Raw genomic sequence first — 23,644 nt, 5'->3', positions numbered from 1 at the left:
GTTGTGGTTTATATTACTATTACACCTACAAGGCGAGGGAAGGGGAGGAAGGGGTTTGATAGTGATGGGATTGGAACCCGCCTATTGAAGTAGGGGGTCCCCATGGGCTAGCCTTTAGAGGTGGTGTGAACAACCCAATTTTGCTTATCCATCTCAAATGGCATGTAGAGTCCTGACTGGATGATACATCGGGATTCCGAAGTTAACTTACAGAACCCGTGGTTCAACACCAAGGACATGAGGGCCTTGATGGCTCTGAACTTAGCCACGACTACGGCTACAATTTAAATGGTTTTCTAGACCATTCTTCGGCTTTCTGAGATGCTTTATATTATTTGAGACTTCGTGATTATTATGTTGAACTCTCGTGCACTGTTTCCTCATATATTTGTAAAGAATGAGTTTTATAACGAGTTTCACAGTTTGATGTTTTACAAACTCATTTTATTCTTGAAGATGATTATTTTGAAAGTGAAACCTTTAATTGGGGAAAATTTATCATTTATGTTGTTTATGGATTTCACTTATATATATGTGTGTGTGTGTGTGTGTGTTATGCAAATTGTTGAATCCTTCAAAGTTGGTATATTTATGCGAAAATTTTTGATGTTTATCTTACTCGGTTTGATATTCTTTTGGAAATGTGCTAACCCATTCCCTAAGTGACTTAGGTTACTCACCCTCCCTTCTTTTCAGGCTCTAGCGATCAATAGTGTGGCAAGGAGGCGAAGTAGTGGGCATTCATCATCGTTCTTTCATCACTCATTTCCAGTATCATATATGTTATCCTTTGAACATGTATATGTTGTATACGGACATGGATCCATTAGTGTGTTTAAACTCTGTATGCTTGGTTTGCTTGCTTATCTAGGTCTTGAAAACTTTGTTATACTTGTGACAAGAATATTTCTTTGAACTCATCTACCAGGTTGTGATATTGTTGCTTCCCCTATGTATTTGTATATTTCATATTTTTGTATATTCTATTAAGTGTTGCTCATTTCAGGGATTTTTTTAGCCATGCAGCTACTCGAGAGTTGAGTGGTGTGGGTATCCCTCCTTTGGTTGTCGCGATAGTTATCATATGCCAGGCCCGTAGGTTGTGCCATGACACATGAGGCCTCTCAGATCATTACCCAAGAACCAGATTTAATAAACCCGACCAAGACCAGGTGATCATACCGGTTTGACCTAGAATTGGTGGAATTACTGGGTATAAGGGGTCACATTGCTAGGTATTGGGCTTGCCATGGTTGAGGTGGTAGGCTTTGCAAAGATAAGGTTGGCCAGAGGATTAATGGAGAGGAGAAGAATGAGGAAGATGGCGGAGGGGCGTACTAGAAGAGAGAATCAAAGGGATGATCAAGTTCGCAAAAGGAGGGAAAGGATGACTTTCTCAGCCATTGTTGAACATTGAGAACCTCATTTCTTTTCAGATGTTGTTGATCGTCATTGATCTGTTTGTGGCCATCAGGGGTTAAGGAACGACCCATTGGCTCTCGTAGTATGATTCCTGCCATGGGTCCCTTCTTCTTGTGGGGAGAGATGGAGATTTTTTTTTAGTTTCAAAAACTCCTATATATTCATTTGTTTATTTATTTTTAAGTAAAACATACTAAATTAGTTAAATTGAATATTTCCTTTCAATAAAATATATAGGATAAAATTTGAAAACAACAAAATTTTTTAACAATATATATATAATTTAAGTTTATTAAAAAAATTAGCATACATATAAAATAGGTAGTATGTAAATTATTTTTTATAAATATAAAATGATTTATTTATAATTTTTTTAGAGAATAGAATGAATTTAAATATTAAAGGGAAAATTATTGTTTACCCCTCGTGAATTTTAAAAATTTCCCAAACAGCCCCTCCAATTTTGGTAAACCTCGGACAACCCTTCCGTTATTGTTTAAATTCTCTTTTTACCCTTGCCGTTCACTTGAAATGCGACCATGTTATGAAATTTCATTTTTGCCCTTGAAAATGGCGGGAAAAAACGGCCACTCACATCATGTCCAATCTTTATACATACAATTTTGCTGATTTTTTTGGTGCCTTTTGTCAAACAAAGTTTAGAAGGCTCATCACATCTTCTTCTTCTTTTTCTTATTCTCCTCATTTGGTTTGTTATATTTAAATTCTGCCGGTTTCTTAATAAGGTTAGAATTTCTTCAATTCGAGGGCTATTGTTCACGGCATTGTCTCCTTGGGAATTGGTGTTAGCTTAGCTGAGATACGTGAGCGATTGGGTCTTGATGTTCCCCATGTCAGGGTGAAGTTTATCACACCTGATGGATATAAAATGGTTTGTCCAATAAAAAATGAGGTTGACTTCCAGCGGATGTGCCATTGTCGATCTTGTCGAGATAGACGATGTGGCATTGTCGAATCCTAATTAAAATGAGTTTTTCTCGTTGTAAGATTCTTCTTTTTTATGCTTATCTAGTTGTATAAGTTGATTACCGTTTAACGTCGCCTATCTCTGTTTTAATATATTATTTTTATATTTAACAATTGTCTTCTTCATTTAATTTATTTGTCAGTATTTAACTATTTGCATTACCGTTTAACATTGTAATGTATCGTTTAAACATTTTATGTCTCTGCTTAAAATATTTTCTATTTCGTTTAAACTGAAGTATTGGCAGGTGGCCAATGGCAAATTTATGGTATCCCATGCACAAGAATTAATGACGGCATTAAATTCTATATCTCGTTACGGTATCCCGTACACAAAAATTTATGGCAAATTTATTCTTTCTCGAAATCGAAGTGTCAACCGGCTTACGGATTTCACATCATAAATGAGAAGAAAGACCAATTCCCCTGAACACCCCCTCATTCTCTTCCTCTGCTTCTTCTCGGATGAGTTTCATCTTCATGTGTCCAGGATATGCGTTTAAAGGATTTGTCGTGATCATCCTCTTCTGGAGAATTGATCACGCAACAAGTTAAACTTTCTTTTCCTGTTCAAGTCAGAAAGTTCGCCTAATTGCTTGAATGCGGAGGATGATGGGCAAGCAATTAAGCGGGCATTTTGACTTGATCAGGACAAGAAAGTTTTCACGCATTGCTTGATTGTGGAGGATTCTCCGGAGAGGGTGACCACGACATATACTTTAAAACAAAATTGATATTTATCACTTGAGAATTGTTCTCAGCGTTTAAAAAAAGTTCCTTAGTGTACAAATATTATTGTCTTCATTTAACTGTTTAACTCCCTTTTTTAACTGTTCGTGTTCTACGTTGTACAGGTTCAAGTTGATGCACATGTTATGCAACCGCCGTGAGCATTCGAAGGTACAGATACTTGTTGAGGAAAGCCGAAATCTTAATAGACGAACTAGGATAGACTCGCAAGTGTTTGATGTCCGTGAAGACATTGTAAATGTTGTGGATGTTGTAAATATTTTATTTGAAATGAAGCAAGCGTATCTGAGTGTGAACTTTTGATAGTTAATCAGAGGTCATTGTTAATGTTTAAATATTATAAATGAAACAAACTTATTTGAGTGTCAACCTTTGATATTTAAGTATTTTTAGTAACAAAAAACGGCATTGTAAACAAACAAAATGTTAAACAAAATCGTCTTACTACTTAAACAGTGACAACGATGTTTAAACAAAAAATAAATATGTGTAAACAGTGACAATGGTTTAAACAAAAAAATAAATATGTTTAAAAGATATACAAATTATTTAAACAGTGAACCGACAGTTTAAATAATATATATAATTGTTTAAACGTAAAAGGTTGACGTTTAAACAGAGACCCATGAGGTACCCAAGAGGATTGATGGAATGCCTGTAACACAATGTTTTGGAAAAATATCCATCTTCAACACGATGTCGCAGAAAGCATTCAATTTAAACAATCACATATATTTTAAAATAGTTAAATCAAAATATTTAAACGGTTAAGAATTATTTTAAACAGTGAACAAGCAAGCTGCTCAAGTGTTCTCTTCATGGAGGCTCTATCAGTAAAAGCATTCAATTTAAACAATAACATATATTGTTAAATAGTGAAATGATAATATTTAAACGGTTTACATATTTGTTTAAACTATATAAAATGATTTTAAATAGTGAACCAATATATTAAACACTATATCATATTTGATAAAGCATTAAAGATTTATATTTAAACAAAGAGAATCATGATAAGTGGAGTACTTTCCTTTGAGCGATGACAGGTTGGCTTCTATCGTCACTTGCTTACTTCCCGCCGCTTCTCGCTTGTAGTCGACCGGTCGCTTGCAAGGACTTCACACTGCAACATCGTCCTTACAAGCGAAGAAAAACTTTGAGACAATGGTTGAAAGCGGCAATGGTGGAAAACGAAGAAGAATTACGAGCCAAGGAGCTAGTAATGATTGTCTCTAGGGATTAACCCTTGTCGGTCACTTCAAGTGGGTCCATGTAATGAAATACCTCTTTTGCCCTTTAAAATGGTGGGAAAAATAGTGCCCAATCACATCATGTCTGACTTTATGCATACAGTTGCGTACTTTTTTATGAAACACATTTTAGAAGGCTCTTTACATTATCTACTTCTTCTTCTTCTTCTTCTTCTTCTTCTTCTTCTCATTTAGTTTATTAGATTCGAGTTCAGTAGTTATATTATGGATAGTTTTTGTGGTATTGCTAGATACAACGGGGAGGGAAGAGTGCTAATGTTCACGGCGCTGACTTCTTGGGAGTCAGTGTTAGCTGAGATATGTGAACAATGAGATCTCGATGTTTCCCGTGTAAGGGTAAAGTTTATCACACCCGATGGGTATTAAATGGCTTGTCCAATAGAAAACGATGTCGACTTCCAGCGGATGTGTCACGTTCACTGAAAACGAGTTTTTCTCGTTGTAAGATTATTCTATTTTATGTTTATCTAGTTGTATAAGTTCATTACGGTTTAAGTTTAACAGGCTCTGTTTAAATATATTCTGATTACAATTAAATTTTATCTTCATCGTGTAACTCTTTGACTTAACGTTTAAATTATGATTTTATCATTTAAGCACGTTATGTCTCTGTTTAACTTATGGATGGTTTCGTTTAAACTGAAGTGTTGGCAGGAATTCAGATTCTGCGAGCGCTCCCGGTCAACCCCATGGCGAACCTGACGGTGTGGGATGCCTTCCTTCCTCGTCAGATCATTCTGAAGTGTTGTCGTTGGATATCGAACAATGTTTTGAAGGTGTTGAACATTTCAGGGACGCACTTTGAAATTTTGCAATCAAACGGATTTTCAATTTCAAATTCATAAAGAACGAGAAACACCGGGTCACTGTGGAATGCGCTGCCATTGGTTGTCAATGGCGCCTTTATGCATCAAAAGAATATAATAGAAATACTTTCAGAATAAAGATAATGAACCCGTCACACACTTGTGGTGGTGGAGTGGGATCGGCCTCACACCCAAAAGAGTCCAAAAAATGGGTAAGCGCACGGGTGATTCAGAAACTCAAAGACCGGCCCTTGTACAAAGCCATCGACATTCAGAAGGACATGTTGCGGGAACATGGTGTCTACATTCCATACAAGCAGGCTTGGTTGGGAAACAGTATGCCCGGGTGGTGCTCGACGGCAGCGACATCTCCAGTTACGATTTGTTGCTTTGGTACGTGGATAAGGTGGTTGAGACAAACCCCGGCAGCATTGCGATTGTTGAAAGAGACGGTGAGCGATTTAAACGTGCATTCTTTTCTTTCAGAGCGTGTATTGTCGGATTCAAGAAGGCTTGCAGGCCGCTGCTATTTGTCGATGGTACTTACCTCCTTGGAAAGTATCGGGGTACTCTACTGGGTGCTACATGCAAAGATGGAAACAATGGTTTCTTCCACATCACCTTCGGTATTGTCGACAACGAGACCGATGCCAATTGGACTTGGTTCATATCCAAGTCAGGTGATGCTTTATACGAGTAAGGAGATTATCATGAGATAATTACATTCGTCTCAGACAGGTCCAAGGGCCTTGTGAACGCTATTGCGAGAGTCTTCCCTTCTTCCCCACATGCATACTGTCTTCGACACTTGGAGGCCAATTTCATGAAAGGCAACATCAGACTAGCGAAGGCATTGAGAGAGGAGTGCTGGTCTATATACTTTCATATTGCGTGGGCATCCATGGCTAAAGGTTTCGATGATACTGTGAATGAACTGCTGGCCACATCACCCGAAGCCCATCACTGGTTGATTAATAAATCGGATATGGCACATTGGTCGAATTATCTGTTCAGAGGTGAACGTTGGGGTGAGATGTTCAATGCTTGGATCAAAAAAGCTCGGTATTTGCCGGTAACGAAGATGGTCGATTCCATAAGGTATTCGAATGTTCATTTTCACTTACGAATTCGTATTATCCTTTAAAATAGTTTATAAATATTCAAATATATTTCTCTGCATTTAACCATCTACATCATTGTTTAATTTATGATACTACTGTTTAATAAAGTGTGTTTATGTTTAAATATCAATGTCTTCGCTTAACATTGTCTGAGATTTGTGTTGTACGCTGTACAAGTTCAAGTTGATGCGCATGTTATGCGACCGCCGTGAGCAAGAAAACAAATGGGAGACCTACTTGTGCCCGGACATACATTCGAAGGTGGAGATACTTGTGGAGGATAGCCGAAATTTTCGTGTTGGTCGTTGTGTCGATGATCGTTATGAAGTGATTGACCAGTGCAGCTACTCTGTAGATCTTGCCATCAAAACATGTTCATGTCACAGGTGGCAAGTTTATGGTATACCGTGTAAACGTGCTTGCTCTGCAATAATACAGATAGACACCAACGTTCATCGATTTATTAGCGGCTACTTCACCGTCGATAATTACAAACTGGTGTATAAGGAAGCTATATTCCCCATACCCGACGATGACAAGCCTACGGACGGAAATCGTGAACTGCGTCTGCGACCGCCTGTGACGAGAAGGCAACCTGGGCGTCCTAGGCGAAAAAGGATCGAGTCACAAGCCTTTGAGGTCCGCGAGTTACGTTGCAACCGCTACTACGGCTCCAGTCACAATCGCAGATCTTACAATGAAACTGTCGCCGACTAGCCATTGTAAAACAGCTGATTTTTAAAAAGAAACAAACTTAATTGTGTGCCAACTTTTCATTTTTAAACAGAGAAAATCTTATTCTTATAGTTAACACATGTATTTAAATAGAGACATTATTATTTTAAACGTTAAATATTTATTTTTACAAGTAACTAGTTCTTCTTAAACTGTAACATGGATATTTAAACAATGATATTGATAGTTAAACAATTAAACTTAAAATTAAACAATGAAAGTGCAAGTTAAACAATGATACTGGAAGGTTAAAAAAATGAGTTAAGTATATAAATATAGATACATATAAATTTACATTGACAAAATTTGTCATGTTCTTCGAAAACAATGAATTGAATTTAAACTGGTATACATTTGAAACTAAGACAACGTATTCTATGAACCCGCTTTCGAACACTCCCCTTTGGCAGTGATGTCGGCTGCCCTCCCCTCCTTAAGTATGCGGGAAACATACTTTAATCGCAGATAAGGGACGTTCGTCTGCGGTAGCCGTAGCTTCTCATCTGTGAATAACTGCTCGATAAACCGCATCACATAGACGGCGCAGTCGACACTTCCTTGTTTTGTCGTGGGGTTTCAGTGTCATGAACAAGTGGGTACTTTGCGGTCACCGACTCGCCGAACTCCATGTCGATACAAAGGTCGAATAGGTTCCGCTATGGAGGTATACAAGTTCATATTAGGATACCGGTTATTTACCAAACACTATTAATTAAACATAAATTATTAAAGCACTTACCATGTCTAGCGCGCCTTTATCGTATTCCTTGCTGTGGCATGAAGAATAATTCTTGTATTCTTATTTGTCATTGTCAAGGACGACGACATGGAATTGGTCATTCATAATTATCGGGAGGATGACAATTTCAACATCATGCAAGTTGCGCGCGGCATCTCCGATCATAGCCATAGTGGTATCATGTGCGTCTTCCTGCATTGACATAAACAGCGCCAGTAGTCGTGTGATGGAGGCGCGCTTCTTATAACAATATGGTACTATCATCAGCGAATTTTGGATTATACATACGAAAGCGTCCATCACATCGTCTGCGACCATCTCCTTCCCCTCAAGCAGATCGAATAATCTGGACCGTGTGATTCTGACAGAGTCATTCTTCCACAGGACAGTACTGCGGTTAAACGGTAACAGAGATACGTAAACAATATTGTAAATATTTAACTGATACATCAACCGTTTAAATTCTATGTCGAATATTTAAACGGTTACTAAATAAATTAAATGGTAAAATATAATAGTTTAAATTCTATCTGGAATAGTTAAACGTTAAATATATAACTTAAAGGGTAACATGTAATAGTTTAAACAATACCATAAAAACTTCAAACTTACTTGTCCAAAGGGCAGTTGAGGAAGATCCTTATCAACTCCTGTTCGTACTTATTGTGGCGCAATTGGCCAACGTATTTTTTCTTCTTCGGAATAAAGACTTTCCGAACTTCTTCTAATTTTTTATTCGCATTGATCTTCTCTCTCGTCGTCATTTCGGCGGTATTCCCTTGACCCTCGTCAACAGCTGTTTTGGGATCATCATGCTGCACTGTTGTTGACGGTCGTCGGAGTTTAGCACCAGCATCATCTTCCTTCGATGCGGGCACGACGGCAGCATCAAGAGGAGACATATCTTTACATGCTTCTTGTTGTTGTGGGATTGTGTCTGCCTTCGATGCGGTAATGTCGGCCGTTGGTTCCACCGTGACTATGATTTTGTTGACAATAGAGTCAACGACCTTCTCAACCGTGGCCACGGCAACAACATCAATTGGAGACCCTATGTTAGCTGGTTCTTGTTCTTCAGGGATTGTGTCCATCTTTGATGCCGTACTGTCAGCCGCCCATTCCACCGGGTTCATGACGGAGTCATTGATCTTATCAACCGCGGCAATGGTAACATCATCTGCGATCTCCTCCACCGTGACAGCCATGTCATTAACGGTAACACCATCAGTCGGCGGTGGAGACAGAGGCATTATTGTTTTCCTCTTTTTCGCAAGCCTCTTCGAATGAGGCCGTTTTCGAATGGCCTCCGCGATGATGTCGTCGTCGTCAAAATCCGACGCCTCGTCCATCCCGGGTGATTTATTTGTTCGGAGGGACGACGCAGTCGATTGTGACCGACCTTCCAATACCTCAACCCGAGCGACAAGCCGAGAGAACTCGGTCATCAATATCTGGCAGGCCTACATAAGAGTTGCAGTGACATCCTCGCATAGTATCGTCGGGGGCGCTGCCACGGTCGAGGGGACTGTCGTTGTCATCGTCGGTGGGGGTGTTGCAATTTAGCGGGGTAGGGGAGGGCTTCTCCGGCGTCGAGCTCGCACTGAAGAGGTTGCCCTCTCATCTTGCCTTCGAGCAAGTGGTTCCGGAGCAATAACATCGAACCTATGGTTGGCCCGAACAAATATATCTTCATCAGCATTCGCCGGAACCATCTCAGGAATTTAACATGTGTAAACCAAACAATTTAGCGAAATCATTCAGTTTAAACAATAAAAACTATAGTTAAACATTGAACTTATATATTTAAACATTATAACATAAACGTAAACAGAGAACAAAAGTTTTAAACATTGAAGATACTTTTTAAACGGTAAATGAACAAAGTTAAACGGTAAAGAATATGTTTAAACATTAACATCTACTGTTAAACACATTGTTCATGATTTATTACCTCTTTTCCTTCGAGAGATGACAAACTGGTTTCTATCATCGCTTGCTTCCGGTAATTATTTTCAACGTAGCACAGCATCCTTGGGATCTTGCCGAAACAGACTTTCTTTCCGGTTCTGGTCATCTCATAAAACCATATGTTAAGCGCGACCGTGCAACCCTTGATATACCATGTGTTGGTTTTCTTCCCCGCGCATCTAGCTTGCACTCGAGCAGCTGCTTGTGGAATGTCCTCCATAAGCCACTTGTGCGTCGCTTGCGCCCATACGTATTGCCCCATGCTAGGTAGATCATCGACATAATCAACGATTCAGTTAGGAACCGAGCAGGAGGTATTTGAGAAGAGGATTGTACCCATGAGGTATACCATCAGTAGTTTCACAAAATTTTCTTCTTCTCCCCTCTGTCCAACGAGTTACTGAAGAGTGCTCCTGATGGAGTCTCTGTCTCTCGTAGGTTTTGGATAAATACCTCTCTTCGAAAGCTGAGCGTGTTTTCTTCTTTTGAAACATGACTGCGTCTCCATCGCAACGCGGACCAAGAACGAGGGCCAAATCTTTAGGCCTGAAAGTCAGCATGCTTTCCCCGATCCTGAATTTATTGGTGCGGCTATTGTACTTTTGCAACAGAGAATCAAGAAGGGCCCGCTCTTGGAATACAGCTTCCAACTCAGTGAATGCTGCAAACGGTGTCCTTCGGATGATCTCCAGTGTTGAGGGATCATGTGAACTTTCAATTCAGCCACGGTCTCCACTACCGGTGTCAAGTAGCATCGCCCATTAACTAGATTGACCGCTATAATCACAAGCCTGTGACAATAACAGCACATTCAGCCAGCCGTATTCACAAATTGTTAAGCGGAAATATAAGTTGTTAAACGGTAAACTCTTAATTCTTAAACAGTAATATCACTTGTTAAACAAAGACCTATATTATTAAATAGGGATGCCAATATTTAAACGAAGACGACAAAACTTAAACGGTAAAAGCACATTCTTTAAACGGAGACCTCATTTTGTACTAGCTGCAACCATATCAATTGAAAGGGGAAAGCGTATATTATAAACGATTACACAAATCACAACAATCGAAAAAAACTATTTCGATCATGTACCTGAGACGAAAATGTAAAAACAAAAACAAAAACCTTAGCGAGAAATCTCCATGCAGACTAACAAAAACCCCGAGCCGATAAATCCCCTACGGGCTTCGATGTCTTCAATAAAAAAACAAAATCACAAAAACAAAAAGCCCGAAAAAAATGTTTCTTTATAACGAATAGTTAACATAAAAACCATAATCAATACCTTAGATTACAAAGCGATGAAAATCTCGAATACTTGCGCGGGACTTCTCCTTGAGACACGGTGGCGAGGGAAAAAAGTTGAATTTCTGAGAGGATGTGCAAAAAATGGTGGAGGCGAGTTGAGAGAAGACAAGCAAACGACTCAAATGGCTGTAGCCCTAACAAACCCCCCTCCCCCCACTTCCTCTCACACCTGCGAAAATGGGTCTGCAGCTCGACTTCCCGTGCAAGGGCATTTTCGTCCATAAAATTTAAAAATCACTCCGTTAACCACCGTTACATACTTTGGGGGTTTCAAAATCATGGAGTGTAAAAGGAAGGGGTTTTGGGGATTGCAAAATTAGGGGTTTTTTTTGGTAATATGGCAAACTTAAGGGGTTTTCTGGCAATTTCCACAATATTAAATTAAACTAATTATGTTTATATTATTGCATTTTATATAATATTTTGTCATTATTAATTGTTATGCTGTATATTTTATAAATTTTATTATTGACAAAGGTTCAACCCGGGTTGAACTTTTAACCTGCGACCCTTAGGTTTGGTCGAAAGGATGCCCAGATCGAATCTGACTACCTTGTTTGGCACACTACAAGTGAAGTGATGCAATATATTTTTGTCACCATTAATCTTGTCTTAGAAAATAATATATCTTTTTATAAGTTTTAAATAAGTACATATACAAGGCGCTGCCATCTAAAATTCAAATTTTATTTATTTAGATTTTCTTTTGGTTTTAGTGATCTTTATTTATTTATTTATTTTATTATTTTATTATTTTATTTATTCTAACAATTAAATTATGATAAAATTTTTAATATTTTATTTCTCTTTCAACTCTAATTTCAAATTTTTAATATTTTATTCCTCTTTCAATTCAAAAATTAGAGTTTAATCCCAAAATGTGTTCATATTTATAAAAAATTATTTTTAAATTATTATTATCTAAACTATTTTTTTATTGACCAGTTTTTATCGGATGATTGTTGTAAATGAAGAGGTTTGCTTCTCATGAATGATGAATATCCTTGTAACAATTTAAAATTTCACCCACAACCCTAAATATGAGACTCCTGTGGATTTCTAGATAATTAAGTATTAGTTACTGCACTACACCCTCAAATTAATTAAAAAACCTATTTACCGGTAATTTAAATATCTTGATATTGTTAACAAGTGATTTTATTCTGTGAATGAATTAAATATGCTTTAAACACATTTATCAAGATATTTTAAATTATTTAATTATGATTATATTTTTCTTAATTGATTTTTAAAAAAAAAATAGTATTGATGTAACCCACCCAATGGTAAAACCCAGAAATTTCACACCGAAAGTTAAGAACTTAAGAATCCAAATTTTATTTCTCTCATTTGATGAATGCTATTTATAGTATGGCTTGTATATTTAATTTAATTGGAAAAAACCAAAAAATTTTAAATCGCTGATGGTTTCATTCATTTCTTTGAACGCGGCTTGTGTATGGACCATTACTTTTCTGAGTGGCAGTACGAGGTACGGCATACGTGATTTATGGTGATCTGTGCTCCTCATTGCTTGACAACAAAAAAGCATTAATTCTTACTTTTCTGAGTGGCAGAACGAGGTCCGGGAGAATTGATTGATGGAGATCAGTCACATTTGTGCACCTCATTACTTGACCACAAAAAAGCATTAATTCTTTTCTTTTCCTTAGTGAGATCTAGAAATTTGTGCAAACCTTCCCATCCAGTGAGTTATAACTTATAACCCTTCTCCCATAAATATTTAATTAACTTATGCTAAATGATTCGTAAGATAGTTAACCAATGATTATCCCTGTCCTTCAACTCAATCAAATATATATTAGGAACTTATTTATTTATGTATTAACTTAAAGTGCCCCTATTAGTCATTTTAATAGGCATACATCACCCATCACACTTCGGTAATTGTATTTTAGAAAATAATATTAATCCCATGCACTATGCATATAGAGCTTATTTTGTCCCATATGATCACTTGTCACAGGGTAATTTGTTCATTTATTTCATATTTTAAAAACAATCACATGGTCGTTGATATGGCAAATTATATCACTTAATTTATTTTTAAAAATAAAAAAAATTGCCAATAGGTGATATGGAGTGATGTGCCACATCTCACGTATTTTTATTTATTTGGTTTTTATAAAAACAAAAGGCAATATATATGAGAGGATGATACGGAAAGACTGAAAATTAATCATTCAATTCATACACTCTCATTCAATAATATAGGTTTTAATTAGTAAATCTGCACCTATGACTAGAGACCCATTACAGAGACTACATTTAAAAGATTTAAACTTGAGATTTTTTAAATGTCTCATAATTACTTTTTAGAATACGATCATTACCATTGGGCTATGAGTTTTTTTTGTGTCGAAACATATGTTAATAGCCAAGTTATAAAAATACATACCTATCAACATCGAGTAAATTTTTAAAATATAAATACATTACTTCACATGAGTGCCAAATAAATAAGGAAACAAATGAAATTTATAAGCATAATGCATTAGACTTGATGAAGATAAGTAAAAATTATTAAATAAATATGTCCCATTTCAAACAAACATTTTTTTAGAAAAAAATAGGATTTAAAAAAATACTCTTTTTTCCAGAAAAAAAAATTCCAAAATCACCTTTTTCACGGTTTGGTTCCCCAAACTTATCTATATAAAATATATTTTTTTAAAAAAAAATCAACTGAAAAACATAATTAAAATTGGAAATATTTATTTAAGCTATTAATTTATTCATAATTTACTAAAATTTATCTGAAAATTTTTCATCATGAGTTGTCTTTTCTCTGACCCTCTCCAAATAATAATAATACACAGCTCATTTTGTTGGTGGCACATGGTGAGGGGTCCACCCACCTTTCACCAATCCATTTAACAACGTGACATTTTTTCAATGTTTTGAAACCCGGACCGGACCGGCCGGTCAGACCGGTAAAACCGGGAACCGGCCAGCAGTCCGGTCCGGTTCTATGAAAATCATTGACTAGATGTTGACCCGGTCAAACTCGGTCAAACCCACCGAACTGCCCGGTTTGATCGGAACCGAGTTGACCCCGGTTCTATTTTTTTTTTTCTCAATTTTCAACTTTTAAGCCTGGAGAGAAGAAGCGTGGGACGAAGACGAGCGCAGATCGGCAGAAGAGATGATTTGGAAAATGGTGATGAAGCAGAGGAAAGGAGTGTGTGTTTAGAGATGGAGCGTTTGGCTGAGGCTGCGACGACACAGTCCTAGCATGTGGTGGTGGTCGATGAGCTTGTGCTGGGGAACCATGGTAAATTTGGTGTTCCGGTGAGGAGGTTACAGTTTGCGGTACCTTGTGGGCTGGAGATAAGCTGGGGAAGAAGGGTCTAGGTCTTCACGGGTTGATGGCTGTCTTCATATTAGGATTTGGCACGGATCTTGAGATGGATTGACGGTTGATATATATTAGTGGTTGGAGGATGAGAAGTTGATCTTTGAATGAGATTGGTTGGAATTTTGATTATTTATTTATTTAATTATTTTGATTTTCACTTTTTCAGGGAAAGCATCAAGCATGTATAGTTGAACACAATGACCGAGGAAGGATGTGGTGGGTTTGAATTAGCCTTAAATATATTAGGGTTTGAATAATTGATATTTTCGTGTATATATTAATATATATATATATATTACGTCATCCGGTTCGACCAAACCGGTTCATCCGGTCCAACCGATTGACCCATGACCCGATTATTTGACCGGTTCACTTTCCGGTCCGGTTCTGAAAACATTGCATTTTTTCAGTCATAGATCAGTCCGTTGTGCTTTCAATCCGACGGTTCTTAATCCATTTACCGTTGATAACCGGTTATCCGGTCCTCTCATAACTTTCTTTATTCCCAAAATACCCTTGCATTCCACTTCCCCATCTCCATAAATAAGCCAAGACAACCAGCACTCTTCCTCCCGGAAAACCATTAACTGCTCTACTTCTCTCTCATTTTTGGGTCTGTTTTCTCTAGTGTAATTTAGTGAAGTTGTAACCTTTCTTTTGATTTCATGTCCTTGTTGTGTGTTCTGATCTTAAGTTTTGATGTGGTGATGTTAATTTTGCTTCATTTTATTTTACTTTATTTTTTTTTCTTTAGTTCTTTATTATTAAATAAATAAATAACTTTTTTTTTAGCTTTTAGATGGTTTTTAGTGTCCAGCGGGTTCTTTGATCTGTTTGAGAAAAGTTCAATGTTATGACAAAGCAAAGTTTTTGTCGCATTACGTTTTTGTCAGTTTTGTAGTATACTGCATACCATGTGCCTGTGAAATATTTAATGTTATTTTATATTGCATGCTTTTGAAGGCATTATTTCTTTTTCTTAAGTTGATGTTTAATTTGTTGTGCTTTTCTGTGGGTTTTCTCTGTTTCATTTTGTCAAGTTTGAGAAAAAAGAAAGTGAGATTTTTATGTTTTTTTTTTTTGAAAAAGGTAGATAAACCACTTCTATTAAAAATTTTATGCTGTTTTCTTAATATTAAGCTGTGATTTTATTTATTTATTTATTTATATTAGGGATTGGGAGAAAATGTCAAAATCTGGAGCTTTGGATCTTACCACTAATTTGGGTGGGAAGATCAAGAAGCAGGAAGTTCAATCTGCTGTACAACAGTAATGTTTTTTCATACTATTTCTTTAATGTTGTCATCTGTTATTTAAAATTTTTTTTTTTACTTGATCCATGTTCTAATGAGGTACGTGATCATATGGTATTATCCTGTAATTAGATTCTAACGTGGTTCTTAATAGGAATTGTGTTTTTTCCTTAATGGATTTAGAACAATAATGCAAGGACTAATCCAAATGTTCTCAGAGATTAAGACTGGATTAGTGCTATATATATTTTATCTTGTGTTCTTAAAATATTGATGTTATTTATGGCCTTACCATGGTTAAATATAACATTGTCGTTGGTTGAATTTATATTGCTTTTGCCTTCCTCTGATCTGTCTAATATTTGATGTTCTTCTCAATGGCTGTTGATTTGTTGATTGTGCCCCATTTTTTTTTTTTTTTCAAATTTTAATGTTGACAAGTTTGGAGGTTTTGGTCTTTCCATCAGTTTTGGTTCATGATGAATTTTTATGTGGAAATTCCTTTGCTTCATTAGAATTTAGTGATGTTATTCTAGTGTTGAGTGGATTTCCTCTTTATGTTTTTTTGTATTTATTAATTGCCATCACTAATTATTAAAACATGTTAAATTATCTAAACTATTCTCTGTGATTTTAGATGACTAGAATCTATAAATAGTTCATTTGGAAATTTAAAGTTCTTCTAACAGAAATTTCTGATTTTTTTTTTCTTTGAGATTATCAATGCTTTATCTAATACTTTTATAATTTTTGAAAATTATAAAAATAGATAGTGACTTGCTTTTCTTGACACAGGTATGAGAAATATCATGTTTGTTTTGGAGGAGATGAAGAGACAAGAAAGGCCAACTACGCTGATATGGTATAACTGATGGTTTATGGAGAGTAATTAATAGTCTCATGTTAATTAAGCCAGTAAATATAAATATGAATGTGTGAGTTCATTTAATTATTGGTTGGATTGACTAAGATAAAATATGTTTAGTTTGCATTTAGCAAAATTATTTGTTCATATTTTTCGGAACAAGTTCATACGGAAGCCTAAAATTTCGAAGTTAATGATAATTGACTTTTATTCCGTCATAACTTTTTTCTTTAAATCTTATCTTTATTGATTATTTTGAGTCATTGATAATTTGCTTTTCTCAAGGAATAAGACTGATTATTAAGTTTGAAAGCTGCCTTGGATGATTTACAATATCAGTGGCATACATTACATGTCCTATAATTCATACTTATTATTTGTAATTAACAGTTCGATTCATCTAATGAAACATCAATATTGCTCAAATTATATTTTATATTTTATTTTATTTTTTAAAGAAATATAGGCTAGTCATACATTAGAATTTTGGAGCTTTAACTTAAGACTCAAATAAAATACTAACTCTTCTATTTTATATATATAGATGCCTATCCCCATTTGAATGCTCAATTGATGTACATAATGTATATATATATATATATATATATATCTATATATATATAGAGAGAATAGTGGTTTTATATCTTCAAGATGATAGTATCTCTTAAGCATGTGTAAATAATTCAGGTGAATAAATACTATGACCTTGCTACCAGCTTCTACGAATATGGATGGGGAGAGTCTTTTCATTTTGCTCACAGGTATGTAAATAAAAATATATATATATATATATATAATTTACTGTTTATATTATGAAAAATTTTTGGTGATTGTGATGAATTAATTAGCCTATAAAATTTTGATGGTGAAGATGGAAAGGAGAGTCCTTACGTGAGAGCATCAAAAGACATGAACACTATCTTGCACTACAGTTGGGGTTGAAAGAGGGAATGAAGGTGTTCATTACTTATAAGTTTATATTTTCTCTTTTTTACCATTGTGCTTATAGATCAGTAACAAGCAAATGTATTTATGATATTTTGGTGCTATACATATATATATATATATATATTTTATTTGTCAATATAGGTTTTGGACGTGGGATGTGGAATTGGTGGACCACTGCGAGAAATTGCAAGATTTAGGTAAATGTGGTTTTCAAGAACATTATCTTTTTTTAAGGACCATATTTATGTTACATTGAATATTTTCGTCAAGTTTTTTTTTTCAAAATAATTTCTATTTTTTTTTTAAAAAAAAAAACTTGATAGAACATCATATCATTTTCATCTTCTGTTACATGTTATAATTAATATTTATTTTTGGAATAAAATTACTTATGTTCTTATTCATTAAATGTTTAGTTCCATATTTTTTTAAAAAAAATATTGAATATAATCCTTATACAAAATTAGTAATAAATAAAATGATAAAACATAACCATCATATTGAATAGGCGGTTCTTATGCTTTGTCAAAGTGATTATTATGATTGTAACAATTAATAGTGAGCAGAAGTTGGTTAGCCGGGCCCATCTGAGTCACGGAACACTTTAGAGTGACCTGAACTTGGTCCCAACAAGTTTATTATTATTATTATTATTATTATTATTATTATTATTATTATTATTATTATTTTAAATATCATTTTATTATTTAATTAAATTAGAAATAGATGAGTGAAACAACTAACATGTGAGAAAAAAGGCACCAAAGAAATTAAACCAATACCATACCAACTTGCCAACTACTTGATTTGATTTGCGTTTTGTTTTGTTTTTAAAAATAAATTATAAACTGAGTTTTTTAAAACAAATTTAATTAAAAATTTAAAAATAAATAAAAATAATTCTTAATAAATTAAAAATATTGAGACAACCCAAAATAATTCAAAATAACTTAAAAAAAATTGAATGGATTTCACTTAATTCATTTTCATATTGAATTAAATTAAGTTGTCTACATATGCTCTTGAGTGTAGGGAGGTGGACATAGGTAGAGCGACCCATGACCTGACCTAGCTCAAAAAATCTGGTCCTGAGTTTAGAAAATTTAGTACAAATCGGCTGAGCTTTCAAATGTTTTAGCCGATTGAATCTCGGGCCTGGGTCTGGATGAATTTTGACCCGACCCGTACTGAGTCGAATAAATAAATAATATATAATTATATATATTTTAAATATATATAATTATATATATAATAGTAATATGCTTTGAAAAAGATAGAAACATTTATAATACTTCATGTTGTATTTTTAAAATGTTTGAAAAAAATTTTAGGGGTTGTAGTAGTTTTTATTTTAGTTATTTCAATTATTTTCATAAAAATTATTTATTTTTTGGGTCGGGTTAAATGGTCTGAGCTTAACGACAATCAAAGTCGGGTCGGGGCTTGGATCAACACATTTGGCATGACATGCCCGACCCAAATTCCCGAATATATGGGTTGATATTTGAGTCTGAGGCCCGATCCCGATCCACTGCCATGTCCACCCCTACTTGAGCGTGAGAGAAATTAAAACTCGCATATTTCTCTTTATTTGGATTAGAGTTGTCACTCATTTACTATTTGTTACCACTAGGGTCTGTCTCGGTCTTGGTTTTGATCTCAAACTCTTGGATGTTGGTTTGGTTGTACTATCATATTGTCATTGAAAAAAATTTATTGATTTCAGAGCTTCTTATCTTTACTTTTTGTTATTAAACTTAAACACGCATTTAATCATCCATGCAAATTTGCATTTTAATATTTTATGGTAACAATTAGGAACTTGTAGTATTTAGTATGGTTTTCACTGCATTAAATGTCGGCTCACACACTATCGTAAATATAGAGCATGCATAAATACTTTTTACAACTAATCAAAAGGATGCGATATGAGTTTTTATTACTTTGCCACTGTTCAAAGATATTGAAGTTCATATCCGGGTTGATGTTCTCAATGAATAGGAAAGTAGCACTTGAGTAAAGTTAAGGTCCAACAATTATCTAGACATTTATATATACACTCACAGATATAGATTTTCTTAACAACCTAATAATAATACATTGTAGCTTAGTTATTATGCTTTGCTTTGGTAAATAAGAAGTTATCTGTTAGAGCAACATCCCTCTATTGTGTGACTTGTTAACCTTGTCCTCTTTACCTCAATTGTTATAAAAACTTAGCATAGAAGTGGATGGTGCTCTAAGTCATAATAGAGTGGCAATGCTGACATTTGGTAGACTTGTACTATTTGTTTTAAGTCAAAAGTAGATCATTTTGGTAGATTAATATCATTTCTTTTGAAGGAGAGCCATTTGAATTAAGGAGTTTTGATTGACGGAAAGGAGGAATAAGAAAGAATATATTATAATAGCATTTTGATTAAGAAATTTTTGCTTCAAATTTAACATTTTTACACTCCATTTATTCCACTTTAATGATATCCGTTGGATTAAAAAAATTAGAGTTATGATTATCATTATGTTATATTAATATTAGCATAATTATATATAACTATCAATATTTTTATTATTACTATAAATAACATTATTTTTAACTATTATAATATTTTTTTATTATTTAATATGCTTAATTATTGTGGAATGTACTTATATTATATTGTTTTGTATAATAACTATTATTGTATATACCGTAAAACACACCAATTTAGTTGAAACGACTCTATTTTAATATACAAATTAAGTTAAAATACGTGATAATCCATATTTCTAATAATGGTACATACAAACATCATTGTAGTCATAGTTTATTGTTGCCTTGCTTTATATATTGTGAATATAAACATTCGTTATCACTATCTCTAATGTAAAAAAAAAAAATACAATGAAAGTTATAAAAAATCTCAAAATAATGAAATTAAAAAGCTAAAATTCAATAAAGTCACAAATAATTTATCACAAAAGAGTTAGAAACCATAGGCACAAGAGGAAAGAAGGCATGAGTGTTGGTTACAGTTGGTGGAGAAGAGAAAATTGAAAAAAAAAAATGTTATATGAAAAAGGTTACGAAGGAAATTTTTTCTATACCTCTTGTTATAGGTTAAACTACTTCTTGGGTGGGGCAGAAATAGTTTCATCTTGATTAAACATTCTTAATTCTTATTTATCTAATTCAACTAGATTGTAACAATGTTTTTCCCCTTTCCAAGAAAAGAAATTAAGAGAAAACTTAAAATTTGATAAAGTAAAAAGGGAAAAATTTGAAATTTTTTTTTTTTTTGGATATTTTAAGTATTTTAATGTTAGATGTTGTAAAAATAATTTTATCGATTTGAATATATAAAAAGATAAATTTTATGGGATACACACTTATTTATTATTTATTAAAATATATTCAAATATAAACTTTTAGGAGGATATATATATGCAATTTTCTTCCAAATATATATATTTTTTTTATCTTGACACTATTTTTATTTCTCCATTTCGTTGATTTACTCAATAGTTAAGAATTACGTTTTAAACTAAAAGTGAGAATTTAATGGAAGAGTGACTCCAACTTTTTACACTTCTGCCACTTTGCTCCACTTCTATTAACCAAATATAAATATTTATGAAGTAAAAGGTTAATCTATGTGAACATATGTATCTTAAGAGGAAAATAATATTAAATATTTTAAAATATAAAGATAAAAATAAAATAAAAAATAAAAAATTGAAATCACGAATGAGCATCTAACATTTAAATGTACAAATAACTAAAATTGGATGTTTGATAGTTATTAGTGGCTTTTAACAACAATAATATATTTCATTGCAGCTCAACATCTATTACTGGCTTGAACAACAATGAATACCAAATCTCAAGAGGAACTGTAAGTTTCTTCTGCTTTTAATTATCCTCAAATTGAAATGTTTATTTTCATTGCATGGTTAAAATTGATTTGATTATATTCAAATTCCCATTGCATTTATAAAATTCGAACTTGTGTTATATATATATTTACATTAACAAGTATAATTCAACAGGAGTTGAACCGCTTATTAGGATTGAGTGATTCCTGTAATTTTGTCAAGGTACATATATATATATATATATATATATATATATATATATATATTTCATTCTTTCATCCATGTAACTTAGTAATCTTGTCATATGCTGCAATTAATTTCTAGTCTAATATGCTCTTGATTTTTGGTTTGATTTAGGCCGATTTTATGAAGATGCCATTTGCTGACAATACTTATGATGCAATATATGCGATCGAAGCAACATGCCATGCACCCTGATGTGGCATATGTTGCTATATTTCATGTCTAAATTTCTATTTACAATGAATGTACTAAAAATGTTTTGTGATTTATGTTCTTGCTTGGCATAGGTTGCATGCTATAAGGAGATATACAGAGTTCTAAAGCCCGGACAATGTTTCGCTGCCTATGAATGGTGCATGACTGATAATTTTGATCCTAACAACCAAATTCATCAGAGAATAAAAGCTGAAATTGAGCTTGGTAATGGACTCCCTGACATAAGATCAACAACTCAATGCCTTGAGGCTTTGAAACTTGCCGGTTTTGAGGTAAAGATATGCATGATATGTCCGCAATCTAAAGGCTGCTAATTGCATAACAATTTACTGCATTCTTTCTTTGAAGGTTTTATCAGAAAAGGATCTTGCAGCAGATTCCCCTGTAACTTGGTATCTACCTCTTGATACTAGTCAGTTCTCGTTAACCAGCTTTCGTTTAACATCATTAGGAAGTTTCATCACTAGAACAATGGTATATACATACATACCTACATTCATAAGAAGCTGTTTTATAATCTTTCTTGGGTTATGCCTTGAGATTATTGTATTTAGTTCAACAATTTGAGTTGTAGGTCAAGGCATTAGAGTTTGTGCATCTTGCGCCAGCAGGAAGTCAGAGAGTCTCATCCATTTTAGAGAAGGCTGCCGAAGGCCTTGTGGAAGGCGGAAGGTGGGCAAACATTTTTAGCTATTCTTATGTGTTTATGAAGATTCATTATTTCAAGTAGCATGTGTGACATTAAATGACTTTATTGATTCATGGAGTTATAATCATGCTAGATGCAAATTAAACATATTATATGGATTCAATTCATTTTAAAAACTTAAAAGCTAAGTACAATTATAATGAATTTTCAGAAAAAATCATTAAGAGTTAAACCTTTGTAAGAATTTATCATATTTCCGAGAATTTTTTATGTACAGAATGGAGATTTTCACACCGATGTATTTCTTTTTGGCACGGAAGCCGGTTTCAAATTATTGAGGAGATATGATGACAGAAATTAGCTGAAATTCGACAGCTCTTCAATTATATCCGTGTTTCAATTGATATATTTGTTCTGGGAAAGAGTAGTTTTCGGTTTCGTTTTTGGTCTCCGTTCATTTATGTGCATGACTTGTCAAAATGTTGGTCAAGATATGAAGATCCAACTGCAGACAGACTTATTCTAATTCTCCTTCAAGATGTAATTTATGACATGAGTCATTCATTAGTTAATTTTATCACTCTGAAATGTCAAAATTGTACTTTTTAACGGAGAAGGCATTATGCAAATTATGGGCTTTCGCATTATGAAGTTTGTCTAGGTGGGTTTTCTTTCACCAAATTTGAGTGATGATGTGTCCAAATGTATGTATTATCCAACCAACCTTTTATTAGTTAATGAGTTTCTAACAGGTAATTTTGTTGTCTTTTCCATTTTTTTTTTTTAAATGACACAAATGGCATATGAAAATAATTAATCACCTCAACGGTTTCATAGCCAAGCAGTATTAGGGTGACCTAAAAGGTGTTACAGTCATAGGCGATTCAATTAGAGGCAGCGCCAGAGTGGGTGAAGGGAGACCATGGCCCCTCCCTTTTTACAAATCCTCCATTAAGATGTTTTATATTTAAATATATATAATTTTTACAAATTTCCCCAAATTTTGTTTATAAATGAATATATATAGTATTACAAATCTCCAATTTTTTTTTACATTAATTTATATATAGTTTAAGCAAATTATATTTTTAGAGGGATTTTTTTTTTCACAAATCCATTTATTTTTTT

General features: G+C 34.0%; 1 protein-coding gene across 3 annotated transcripts; it reads left to right on the top strand.

Annotated features, from left to right (window-relative positions):
- The first annotated feature begins 15,043 nt into the window (after nucleotides 1-15,043).
- LOC120254675 (cycloartenol-C-24-methyltransferase 1-like) lies at nucleotides 15,044-23,163 on the top strand. 3 transcript variants are annotated; one of them, XR_005534696.1, is made up of 12 exons: nucleotides 15,044-15,103; nucleotides 15,664-15,759; nucleotides 16,539-16,605; nucleotides 17,296-17,369; nucleotides 17,480-17,564; nucleotides 17,698-17,753; nucleotides 21,374-21,428; nucleotides 21,583-21,630; nucleotides 21,939-22,139; nucleotides 22,216-22,341; nucleotides 22,422-22,539; nucleotides 22,794-23,163. XR_005534696.1 is itself a non-coding variant. In XM_039262740.1 (12 exons), exons 2-12 carry the CDS (start codon nucleotides 15,677-15,679, stop codon nucleotides 22,852-22,854), a joined length of 954 nt encoding a protein of 317 aa, XP_039118674.1. In that variant the 5' UTR covers nucleotides 15,044-15,103; nucleotides 15,664-15,676; the 3' UTR covers nucleotides 22,855-23,163. The 3 variants fall into 3 exon arrangements, 2 of the variants coding, with proteins under 2 accessions (XP_039118674.1, XP_039118675.1); XM_039262740.1 differs by having other exon boundaries at nucleotides 22,442-22,539; XM_039262741.1 differs by lacking the exon at nucleotides 21,583-21,630 and having other exon boundaries at nucleotides 22,442-22,539.
- Nucleotides 23,164-23,644: the final 481 nt, after the last annotated feature.

This window comes from Dioscorea cayenensis, unplaced genomic scaffold (assembly GCF_009730915.1).
Source record: "Dioscorea cayenensis subsp. rotundata cultivar TDr96_F1 unplaced genomic scaffold, TDr96_F1_v2_PseudoChromosome.rev07_lg8_w22 25.fasta BLBR01000571.1, whole genome shotgun sequence".
In the NCBI taxonomy this organism is placed as follows: domain Eukaryota; kingdom Viridiplantae; phylum Streptophyta; class Magnoliopsida; order Dioscoreales; family Dioscoreaceae; genus Dioscorea; species Dioscorea cayenensis.
The sequence above is the reverse complement of the archived record's forward strand: the minus strand, read 5'-3'. Positions and strand labels throughout refer to the sequence as shown.

Coding starts and splice junctions, on each gene's coding strand:
- LOC120254675 (XM_039262740.1), top strand. CDS start 15,677: ATGTCAAAATCTGGAGCTTTGGATCTTACCACTAATTTGGGTGGGAAG. Junction 15,760..16,538: donor GTTCAATCTGCTGTACAACA/GTAATGTTTTTT, acceptor TTCTTGACACAG/GTATGAGAAATATCATGTTT. Junction 16,606..17,295: donor AGGCCAACTACGCTGATATG/GTATAACTGATG, acceptor TAAATAATTCAG/GTGAATAAATACTATGACCT.